General features: G+C 39.0%; 1 protein-coding gene across 1 annotated transcript in view; it reads right to left on the reverse strand.

Moving 5' to 3' along the window:
* Positions 1-12,852, reverse strand: part of LAMB3 (laminin subunit beta 3) — a 62,127-nt gene that overhangs the window by 472 nt on the left and 48,803 nt on the right. The window contains exons 17-22 of the mRNA XM_081948050.1: positions 12,521-12,724; positions 11,344-11,488; positions 5,087-5,294; positions 3,911-4,052; positions 3,507-3,683; positions 2,252-2,405 (exon numbers count right to left, since the gene is read on the reverse strand). Coding sequence (XP_081804176.1) covers positions 2,252-2,405; positions 3,507-3,683; positions 3,911-4,052; positions 5,087-5,294; positions 11,344-11,488; positions 12,521-12,724 — 1,030 coding nt within the window. The remainder of the gene's footprint in view (positions 1-2,251; positions 2,406-3,506; positions 3,684-3,910; positions 4,053-5,086; positions 5,295-11,343; positions 11,489-12,520; positions 12,725-12,852) is intronic.

Here is a 12,852-nt window from a genome sequence, read left to right on the forward strand (position 1 = left end):
TGAGGTTTATGACTGGTGAGGCTGGTGACGTCATCAAACCACGTGGTTGCTCCGATCGCACGGGCGCAGCCAAACGGAGAAGTTTCTCTTCTCAGAAATGTCAGAAAGGGGCAGGCAGCCTGCCACAGCTCCACTGAGAAGACATTTCTGAGAAGAGAAACTTCTCCTTTCTCCTCCTTCCCCCCACCCCCCTTCTAGCACTGATGATGTTACCTAGGCATTTTTTGCATCGGGCAAGCCCGGGATCCTTGCAAGGGGAATGGGACCACGTGTGCAGGCGGCTCCTCAGCAGCGCACAGCCTCAGATTAGCACAGCCGCGATCCCCTTCCCCTGCACACGTGGTCCCATTCCCCTCCTTCCTGAGCCAACATGAAGGGGACCACGGCTGTGCTGATTGAGGCTGGAGCTGAGGAGCCTCCTGCACACGTGGTCCCATTCCCCTTGCAAGGATCCCAGGCTTGCCCGATGCAAAAAATGGCAAGATCGGCACACTTGGGGCTGCTGCTGAGATGTCCAGGGAGGCTAAACCAAGCCGCGCGCCTCTCCCAGCCACTTTCACGGCTTCCTGGAGTAATTTTTTTTATTTTCATGATGAGAGCGGTGAGGCTCCGCCTCCCCTGCCTCCCCTGACTGCACGTCACTGGTCCCTAACTATCCTGTATTGAATGTTAAATGAGAACAATTCTACTGATATTGGTTTGAAAGATGGTAAAATTCTATGAATAGGATACCCTGCTTAGTTTTCTGATTTGGATGAATTTTGTTCAAGCAAATATCAGTAGAATTGGTCAAACTCAAATGAGCAAAAGAAGAGCATCACAGAACAGAATATTTGCAACTCAGGGTTGAACTGTGGGGTCCTTGGGCTTCGCTGAACTTGGTTGTTTTCTTGTAGACATTTCATTACCAAACTAGGTAACGCCATCAGTGCAAGAAAGGAGTAGGATCTGCTCTCTTTTTATATACTACTGGCTTGCCTTGTGTTCATGGGAGTGTGGTTCCTTGATTAGGCTGTTATTTATCATTAGCTTATTTGTCTGAGTTGGTAGTTCCTTGATTGGGATATTGTTTACTTCTTGATTGCTAGTCTAGTATTAATCTTACCATTAACATCTAGATAAACTCAGATTACTCAACCAATTTATTGTAAGTATTTATATAGTAAATCCTCTACATAGCATTATCTCTTGTTTTATGAAGCAAAACAATTATCCCTAGCTCTATTTCCATCTAGATACCATATATCCTTGCCCATAACAATAACTATAAAGAAATTCATTCAGCTTCCCTAAATGATTGGCAGAACATGACCCAACATTAAGGAACTGCTGTCTGTCACATAGCATCCAAAATCAGTTTTGCCTTTCTGTCTGAAAAAGCCTCATCTCCTTCTGGTAGGACCAAATGAATGTGGACATTGACGTCAGCCAGCAATGGTTAATGTATTCTCATCATGTTTTGCATGAGAAATTGTCTGGTGGCCTATTTAGTAATATCAACATTCTTCACTGCATTCAGCCAACTGTGAGCAATAGTAACTGCCTCTCATCAGCCAGCTGCTAAATCTCTGGTTCTGAGAGGCACCTTCAATGAAAGACATTCATTAGAGGTACAGCTTTATCAATGGAAACAGTAGCGCTTCTTTTAAAAAATAATATCTCTGGGTTTGAGCCACTTAATTATTCATACTACACCTGCCACAGGAGTCAGAGAATTTTGTCTACACCCTGGCTGCTTTCCAAAACATATGGAGCAAAGTTATTAGAACTGAAAGCTTTAAACTGAAGTATCCAAATAGAGCGTCAAAAGACTGACTTGGCAAGCCATTATTATGGAACAAATCTGTGACTGGCTGTATAACACAGTATTTATATTCTTCCTGAATGACCATCCCATTAAAAGGGCAAGCTGAAATGCCTCACAGGGCCATAAAAGCTTTTCATCTCTGTTTCTCTATAAAATCCTGTGGCTTACTTACAGTAGCCTAGAAATGATGTATCCAGATTTAAATGTGAAAAGTACATCCATGTTTAGCTTATACTTGGAATGGAATTGATTACATGAAATTATTATGCATGAAATTCTGCAATATTACATATGAAATTAATGAATTTCAATGGTTAATTTATCAGTGAAGAACCTTGATATTATTTTTAAAATCTGCAATCCTGTATGGAATGCCAAGGCAATGAAGATAAGAGTTGTGAGGTCATTTCTGATTTGGAGAGTTGCCATGCAGGTAATCCTTACCAGATATTTTGGCCATCATATTCCATGCTTCATTCAACAATGTGTTGGCCTCTGTATGGGCACTTTGAATTCTGTCACCTTGGATGCCTAAATTTGACCCTTGTCCCATTCGCCTCTTCAGGTCCATGTATTTCCCATTCAATTGTTCAAATACCTGGGGGGAGGGGAGGGGAGAGGGAAATGAGAACTAGTCAAACTTCCAATGGATATATTGAGTAGATAACATCAGACTTCCCAACTCCAAATCTCCAAACCTGACACCACATGATGTTAGATAGTGTTCTACTTAATCAGTGTTCCATTTATAAGAGTGTCAGATTACTAAACACCGCTTTTCCCTCTTGCCTATTCTTTTTTTCTTCAAAAAGTGGCAATTCTTTTTCACAACAGATTTCTGATTTCTCCTGGCTGCACAGAACGCGCCTTCTTTTCACTGTGATATTTTCCAGTTTGTCCACTTTGAAGAGTTTTCTTTTTCCCTCCTATTACCAAGTCAAATTCATGCCATTTTTATATAAAGATGACAACTACATTGAACAAGTTTTGTTTGTTCTTCAATAATCAATTGTTTTATTGAATATAATCAAACAAAGTTTGATAAGGCAAATACCCTTGTCATTAATCATTTTTATTTGCAAATAATGCATCTGGGACCTATGATATTCTCTGGAAATAATGAGAAGCCAAAGACTTTTAATTTCCCTTGCCGCATGCTATCTTTCCTTCTTTTGTAATTAAAATAATTTTGGGTAGGACATGGAATCTAGCAAGCAAAAAAGAAGAAGACTTGGTGGCACATTGTTATCCAAGGGTGTCATGTTAGAGAATCACGTTAAATTGTAATTCTGTTTGTTCTTCAATATCAATTGTTTAATCCTATAATTAAACAAATCTTGGCAAGGCAGATTGTCATTGTACTGAAGAACAAATAAAATGAAGTGTGAGACAGATAGCAAGAAGTAATTTCAGAGTTTGTCCTTGGCTGAATGGGTATGACATGATTGGTCATGTGACTCTGTGATGGCCATTTTCTTGGCGTGTACAGGGTATATTCTAAAAAATGTAAAAGGGACTATTGGCCTAAGAAGTTTGGGGACTTTTGTATTAGAGTGAATAGCCAATGTCATTGACAAGTCTCATGGCTAAACTGGGACAGGAGATCAGAACATTTACCAAGTATTTTTCCCAAAGGCTGGCTGAGCAATACTGTAGCTTAAAGCATGCAACCCACTAAAGTAATTTCCTATTTCTATACCTGCTGAGTGGTTTTTGCTTGCGCATGGGCTTCTGTTGCTTGTTGCTGGGCATCTTCAGCCAATAACTGATTCTGGCTTGCCTTGTGCTGTAACTGGACAAGCGTCTCAGTGAAGCTATCCAGTTGATTGGTGATGTCCCGCACATTCTCCTGAGCTGGAGTAAGGATAGTCTGGATCTGAACATTCCAAAGATAAAACTTTTTTTAGAAATTTTATAAGAATCCCTGAAAAAAAATACTGGGTACATAAACAAGGAATATTCTATTAAGGTAATAAAGTAATCAGCTATGGGGACCACTATTCCAGGAAACAATGGAGGTTGATCAATATGAAAGGAGAGCAGGCTGGTTTAGAGTGGACAACTTAGATGTTCAATGTCAGAATCTAAGCACAAATCACTTACTTCTTCAAGGCGACTTTGAATACGCTGGAGGGGGAAAGCAGAGTCATGAATGGTAAGTTCAGCTTCTTGAAGCGCTATTTCTCCTTGTTTCAATTTCTGCAGCACATCGTCCACATTGCCCTCAATAGTACTGGCCTGGTTCCTAAGAAAATATTATGGTAAAGAAATAAAGAAGTGTTATTTTCTTTTCAAAAAAATGTCATTCTATAAGTAATATATAATGATGACCTATTGAACAGAATATGAACACATGCAATTAAAAAGTAGCATAACATTACAGCTTCCCAAAAAGTAGAGATAAAAGTTTTAGGATCATTAAAATAGTATTAATAGATATTTTTTGCAATCTACAAAACCTAGGCAGAAGTCAGGAAAAGATGTAATCTGAAAGTAAGATTTACCACTAAGAAAGGCTGAGTGTCAAAGAATTGAGGCCTTTGAACTATGGCGCTGGAGAAGACTCCTGTGAGTCTCTTGGACTACAAGGCGATCAAACCAGTTAGTTTTAAGAGGAAATCAACCCTGACTGCTCTTTAGAAGGCCAGATCCTGAAGATGACACTTAAAGACTTTGGCCAGCAAATGAGAAGGAAGGACTCACTGGAAAAGAACCTAATTCTGGGAAAGACTGAGGGCAAAAGAAGAAAGGGACGACAGAGAATGAGGTGGCTGGATGGAGTCCCTGAAGCAATAGGTGTGAGCTTAAATGGACTCCAGAGGATGGTAGAGGACAGGAAGGCCTGGGGGAACATTGTCCATGGGGTCACAATGAGTCAGACATGACTTCGCAACTAACAACAACATACTATATGTTTCAATTTAATTAGTATAATACATAATCAAGAAGGATAAATGATCCAGTTAAAGGAACTTATGGTTTCATATTAAACTACCTCCCGAAATAGACAGGAACAATTTCTTAATGAAAGTTCCAGAAGACATTTTTTGTACATAGGAATTCCCAAAAGTTTAAAATTATATACTTTTCAGAAAGAACTTTTAAATGATACTATAAATAAGCTTATGTCAAATATTACTTTAATGGATCTATTTTCCTCTACTCCAAAGCTATCAAACTCTTGGTCTTAAATTGGAGAATGAAATACTATGCATTCTAATTTAATCTCCTGAATGGAAAGCAGAATATAAATTTAACTGAAAAAGAAATGAATATTACCTGGCTTCTTCAGCCTCCTGCTGAAGCTGTTTGGCCTTAGCTATGTCTCCAGCAGTTTGGGCAATGATGCTGTCAGGACATTGCAGCTTAGCAATCAAATTCTGAATTTCAGTGATTTTCCTGAGAATTGTGGCAGTGTCAATTGGAAGATTAAGGGACAGGATGTAATTGCTCACTTGCTGAATTGTGGTAGCATCAGCATCTGGATCTGAAAAAAAATACAGTAAATAATCTAACCAAGATGAACTGCAAGATGCACTAATTCAATCAATAAAATATTTGTGATATTCCTAGATCCCCACGGCATGGATATTTAAATACATGATCAGTCTTTGCAGTGCCATAAATAAGCTTTTAGGCTATAAAGAAAATTAGGGTTTTAAAGCAAGCCAAATAAAACAAATATTATATCATAAGGAATAGTGAGGTGAGCAGCTGATCCAATTAAACAAAACAAACTTTGCTAGACACAAATATTCCAAAAGCATGTCAAAATACAAGTAGCAAAGGACTTCCAAAATCCAATTAGTGTGAAATATCTATTAGCATCAGCTGGAAAGAAAACACTTATCAATATATCCACAAAGGTTCAGTGGATTTGTAAAAAAAGGAGAGTAAGGCTCAAACAGCAGTCTCATTGCCTTTAAAGAGAAAGCTAGAATGAAGGCTATGGTTTTTATACAGATGATGCTTTCATTATGTACATGTGTACAATTTTCTGAATTAAAAGAAAAAAAAAACATTAACACACCAACTGTATCGCTAACATATGGAACCTTGAGAGCACATACAAATTATATTTTTCTCATTGTCCAGGACAGATAATCACCTGCTATGTACAGAAATGTGGTGACTTAGCAGAGGAAGAGTTTCAATAGAGGGTTTGAGCGGAAAGACATATTACAAGTACACTTTCAAGAAAATGGCAGGCCAGATTTTGGTGAATGCTTTGAAGATGAGGAGTGGCTGCAGAAAGTCTTCATGTTTTTCATCACATGAACCAGTTGAACAATACTATACAGAGCAGTGGTGGGTTTGTACTGGTTTTACTACCGGTTCGCTTGTGCATGCACGCTCTGTTGTGCATGCATGCTCTCTCGTTCGTGTGACGCTTCTGCGCATGCACAGAAGCGTCCGGGCAGGTGGGCGGAGCCTCTTGCCGCCGCCACTACCAGTTTGGCTGAACCGGGAGCAACCGACCTCTGATACAGGGCCCTGGAGAAAATGTTTTGAGTTCAAGTGACAAGATTTGCATTTTTCAACAAGCCTGTCAGATGAAACCAGAATGTCAGGATACTCTTATTAATACAACCAACACCAACCTGGTATGGTAAAAGATATAATAACACTAAAGTTTTATAAATAATTCCAGCATGACACATAGACATTTCTATTCAATCTTTACTCACAATATGATTTGCCTTGACTCTAAATAGAGCTCCCACAGATTTTAAGTATAGTATGGAATGAAATCCACCTCATAACCTTTTGGATAATATTCTGTAACTTTCAGTTATTATGCAAAAAGAATTCTATTTTAATTCTGTCAAATATAGAAAAGAGAAAATTGATGGCATATATTAGCGCTTAAAAAATTGGGGTCAGAGGCATTGTGATTCATTGCTGTTTGCTAGAGTGGAAAGAACTTTATAAAATGTCTTTGACTAGATGAAAACATGTTCCATGTTTTTCATTTGCTCAGTTCCAAAGGACTTGAAATAAGCATGTGTTAACTCATTAATTTGGGGAAATTGTTTTTGAAACTTGTTCCTGGAAATGTCTGAACCACTCTTAGGATAGCATGGAAGTTTTATATGATCCTAAAACATGTACACAATTCACTGTTTCAGGAATGAAATCTTCCATAGAATTTTAGAACATTCCATCCCCAAAAAGTGAGTTTTGCACATCCATAACTTAAAGTACCGTATATACTTGAGTATAAGCCGACTTGAGTATAAGCCGAGACCCCTAATTTTACCCCCCAAAACTAGAAAAAGTTATTGACTCGAGTATAAGCCGAGGCTGGGAAATGCAGCAGCTCATGGTAAATTTCAAAAAAATTTCAAAAATAAAAATACAGGTAGATAACAATAAAATTGCTAAAAGTGTGTGTGTGTGTGAGTGAGACAGACAGACAGAGGAACAGAGAGAGGGAGAGAGAGAGGGAATGAGAGAGAGACTGACAGAGACGAATCAGAGACGTACTTTTAACTACCTGGCAGCGGCGTTTTGCCTTGGGGGGCTCCTCAGAACATCCCAAGACTTCGGAGGGAAGTTTACAGGCCTCCCTCGGAACGCTTCGGAGGGAAGCTTCTGCAAAGGCGAGTGACAACAAGTCTCCCAGGCTTTAATTTGCCGAGCTGTGCGCACGCGCCTGTTTTCCACGGCGTGGAGCAGTGGCGAGATTCTGCGCGGCGAGCGATGATTCCAGGGGCCATCCGGGAAGATGAGGAACGCGAGGGGGGACCCTGCCCCCCCCACTGATGGCCCCCGGAATCATCGCTCGCCGGGAGCGGGAGCGTGCGTGTGGGGATGAGGGAGCACTAAAAACTGGAAAAGCAGTTCCCCGGCACACACATAGTACTGAATAGTACCTACAGTATTTCTTTCTACTTATCACTATAACCATCTTGCTTGTGTCTTTAGAATTTATATTGTTATTTATTTGTTTCCTAGTATAATTTAATTGTTTATTAGTAACTTGGACTATCACTAAGCGTTTTATCTTATGATTCTTTATGAATGTATTCTATTTTATTTTTCCTTATGTACACAAATTCCTTGTGTGTCCAATCACACTTGGCCAATAAAGAATTCTGTTCTGTTCTATTCTATTCTATTCTATTCTATCCTATCCTATCCTATCCTATCCTATCCTATCCTATCCTATCCTATCCTATCCTATCCTATTCCATTCCATTCCATTTCATTCTAATGCAGTATAGGAGATTTACGGTTTGATAAGGTTCTCCTTTTCCCCTAAATATTAATACAGATGAAGCTAGGGTCAAACATTCTGATTCTAAGGGAAAAGAATTCCGGATGGCCCCTGGAATCATCGCTCGCCGCGCAGAATCTCGCCGCTGCTCCACGCCGTGGAAAACAGGCGCGCGCGTACAGCTCGGCAAATTACAGCCTGGGAGACTTGTCACTCGCCGGGGTTATGCAGAAGCTTCCCTCCGAAGCCCGAGAGGAGGGAGGGAAGCGGGCACCCGGCACACAGAAGAGCCGCATTAAAATGTTTAAAGAGCCACATTTTTTTTTTGTTCACTGGAGTATAAGCCGAAGTGGATTTTTCAGCCCAAAAAGTGGGCTGAAAAATTCGGCTTATACTCAAGTATATACGGTAACCTAAAACCAAATAACCTCTGTAGGGAAGGGTAATGGGTCCTTATTCATATTGTATTAAAAGATATATTGAAATGCTGAGAGCATGTTATGGATACTCTCAGAATAACAGAGTTGCAAAGGTCCTTAAAAGTCTTCTAGTCCAGGGGTTCCCAATCCCCAGCCCACAGCCCATTGTCAGGCCTTGAGTCATTCAGAATCGGGCTGCAGAAGTGACGGGTGAGTGCATTCAAGCATATCCCCACTTGAATGACCAGCAGGCGAGTGTGTGTGCACACATTCCGTTTGCGCAAGCGCAGGCACATATGCCCACCACTCATGCAAATGGAGCTGCACACATACGCATATGTTCATCATTCATGAGAACCCTCTCCCCTCCCTCCACCAGTCTGCAAAGCCAGAAAGGTTGGGGAACTCTGTTCTAGTCCAACTCACTGCATCAGCAAGAAAGCCTATGCCATTTCAAACAAATGGTTTGAAAATCTCTTCATAAAAACCTCCACTGTTGGAACACCTACAAGTTCTGGAGGCAAGTAGTTCCACTGGTTAATTGTCTCCTTAGTTCTAGTTAGTTTTGCCCTTGATAAGTTTCTATCCATTGCTTCTTGTCCTGTCTTCAGGTGTGTTGGAGAATAGGATGACCACCTCTTCTTTGTAGCAGCCCCTCAAATATTAGAGTACTGCTCATTTTTCTTATCATTTTCTTCCATTAATGGACCAATCATTTCCTTGACTTTTTTGTTGTTTTTTACATGTTGGAAGAAGCTTGGTTTTGACTTTTGTTGCAAGCCTTAGTTCATTTTGAGCCTTAGCTTTCTTGACTTCATCTTTGCAGGTTGAGGCTATTTGCTGATATTCTGCTTTATATATGCGCCTCTCTTTTCACTTTTTATCCTTGTCCTTTTTTATCTTTTAGTTTATCCAAGTATTCTTTGTGGTTTCTTTTGATATCTCCTATTTTTCTTCTTCATTGTTAGACTGGGATTTTATAATTTCACGTTACAAAGTTTCCCAGGCTTCTTGGTTGTTTTTCCCTTGAAGATTCTTATCCATGTAATCCTTCTCAAGCTCTCTCTAAGTTTATTGAAATCAGCTGTCTTGAAGTGCAAGATCATAGTTTGACTTTGTTCTATTGCTTGTCCTTGCACAACATTTAATTCCAAAATTGTACGGCTATTTCTCTCTACCTCCAAGGTACTTGTAACTTCAACACCTTCTACCATTTCTTTTCTGTTAGTGAGAATTAAGTCCAGTATGGCTGACTTTCTAGTTCCTTTTTCTACCTTGTGGTAGACAAAATTGTCTGCTAAGTTTGTCAGAAATCTGATCTTCCACTAGGTGCAGCGTTTGTATCCCACTTTATATCAGGGTAGTTAAAGTTCCCTATTACTATTGTGGTGTACATCCTATATATCTGGTTGACTGACTAGCAAAAAGTTTATCTATTTTCTCTGGTTGGTTGGCCTTTAGTATACATCTATGGCAAAGTCATTCTTTTTCCCCTTTTATATTGACTCAAATGCATTCAAGATGGTTTTTAATCATTGTTCTGCTGTATTTCTAAACAGATATAATTATTTCATATATATAACAGAACTCAACCTCCTCTTTTATTCAAGATTTTTTTAAAAAACACAATTTAGATCTCTGTAGCTATATATTCCATTCATGGGTTTCATCCTACAAAGTTTCTGTAATGGCAACAATATCACATTTACCTTAATGTACTTAGATTCATTTATTCCATATTCTTTGTGCATTAGTGTATAGGCATTTTACTCCTTTTAGATTGACCTCATGTTTTGCGTCTGAGTTCTCCTTCACCCTTATCACCTGTTTGATTAGTGCACATAGTATGGCACACACATTCAAAAGCTTGATTTTTGCTAACCGCAACCTTAATATTCTTAACTGCACACACATCTTTGTTAGAAGCACTGACAATCCTATTAGTTTTAGATTGTTGGGGACAAACATGTTCGGTATCAATTATCTCCCTGTACCCATCTGTCTCATAAAGGTCATGACAGATGCAGTCAGTCAAAAGACATCAAGGTGGTAGACTCCAGATCCAGATGCAAAAGGTCATGGAAAAGGGATAGGTGACTACATGGTGGAAAGAAAGCTAATTTGGAAGGGGTAAGAAAGATGACTGGCTCAGAAATAGATTTAAAAGTCCAAGAATAGTAGGAAAGAAAGGAAGAGTCTGCTGTCAGAAAAGCTATCCATGAGCAAGCAGCAAATAAGAAAAGGCATAAGCCACCATTGGCAGCTGAATCAGTATGGGGAAAAAAGCTGGAAAATTCACTATAGTATCTGAGAAGCAATTGGGAGATCTAATCCATGAGCTAAAAGATAGTAGAAGATAGAGAGAGGAGTTAAATGGATTGAAATCCTGACCCAAGCAACTATCTATAGAAAACAGAAACAGAGTACATTTTGGCAGTGGAGTAGAATTGTTAGTTTTCTGGACTACTCAGTCAATAGCTTAGAATTGTATCAGTCAGTATCCAGTTCATGGTTCTGTATGTTGGTTCAAAAGATTTAAGTAAATGCTCCAAAAATGTTCATAATTAGAGGCAGGAGGTGTACACACACACACACACACACACACACACACACACACACAAACACGATGTATATGTATATATGGATTCTTGAATACCCTAGGAGGGAAGGACGTCCCCCTTAAGAGTTCCAACTGCTAGTCAAGGGTTGGGCAGATGAGAATACATTCTCTATTAATGGGAAGAGATACTTCATGAAAGATTCCCTGTAGGAAAGCCGCCATTGAATTTGGCTTCTGAGTAACAGCAGGTGCAACAAGAAAGTTAATTACATAGAGCAAAGAGATTGACTAGAGACAAGGTATGGCTTGTTAAAATATTGGAACTTCTGATTTTTACCTGATAGGAAATTGCGAACTTGACGGATGAACTGCTGAGTGCGCTGAATATCTGCCTCTATCTGTGTCCTGATGGTGCTCATTTGATTTCTCAGGTTTTGGGCATTTGTCTGAATCTTGCTGGAAGCTATTTCAGCAGCTCTGATCTATTAATAGGTGAGACAGATTCCATTTCCGTATGGTATTTAATATAACTCCTAAATGTTTCAACATTATTCCAGATGGGTTCACAAGCAGTAATATTCATTCCCCCCCCCCCCCGCCCGGGTATTATTTACCCCATTCATTTCTAGTATTTGAGATGCAAGTTTCTGGTTAAAAATAATGCATGGAAAATTTTAATGTTCAAATAGAAAATGAATGGCGTTGTTTAAGCACTTGTTATGTTTTTATAATGCATGTATTTTTCCGACTTGTTTTTCTTGCTTCTTATATTTTTTTGTTATGATTTTGAAAGCAATAAAAATTGTATATAAAAATAGCTTTAAAACTTTAAAAAAATTTAAGATTACAGGAACATTACGGGCATCAGTTTCCATTGCACAGCAAGATGATTTTTATGCGAGTTACACATGATTTTATGATCTTCTTTACCTTTTTAAGAGAATTAATGCAGCTATTAAGTGAAACATGGTTGTTAAGCAAATCCAGTTAACATTAGCTGTGCTTGTTGAAAGCATGCTGGGAAAGGTCACAAATGACAATCACATCACCCAGGACACTGCAACCATTGTAAAGATATGCTAATTGCCAGGTACCCGAACTTTGATTATGTGACTGTGGAGGTGTTGCAATGGTTGTCAAGTGTGAAGACCTATTTTAAGTCACTTTTCTTGGTACTGTTGTAGCTTTGAATAGTTAGTAAATAAACAGTTATACTTCAAGGACTACTTGTGCTCCTTTTCACAAGGGCAAACAAAACATTTCAACATTTCTAGGTAGATGATTATTTCAATTGACAAGTCACATAAATAGGACTAGAGTTTAAAATATTTTTTTCCAAGTTGCATGTCCTGATAATCATTCACAAGCTCAGGGGGAAAAGTAACAACAATAAATACACACACCCAAAGTGAAAATACCCAAACATTATTTTAATCAAGCCTATTAAAGAAGATCACCTTTTGAAATAAATATTCCTTCCCTTCCCTTTTGCTTTCTCCATTCTAAATACATACCATTTGTTCAGTCTCCTGGAGCTGACTGTTAAAATTGCGGAATTCCTGGGCGGTTTTCCTGGCAGTTTGGATGGAACTGCCGGAAAGTGCAAAGATTCCTCTGCAGCTCATACCTGGACCACATTCATTTGCATTTTGATGGGAACACAAATACCCGATACATTCACCAGGAGTGCAAACTTCTGATCTCACAACACTGCAAACCTAGCAGAAAACGTCACATGATCAATGAAGATTTGTCAATTACAGTACAAATATTTCTAATACAATTCAGTGAACTTATTTTGTTTGTTTCTTCATGTGTATTGTTTCTAACTTGCCACTTATTAGTT

This window comes from Natrix helvetica (assembly GCF_964273705.1).
Source record: "Natrix helvetica genome assembly, chromosome: 3".
Classification (NCBI taxonomy): Eukaryota; Metazoa; Chordata; class Lepidosauria; order Squamata; family Natricidae; genus Natrix; species Natrix helvetica.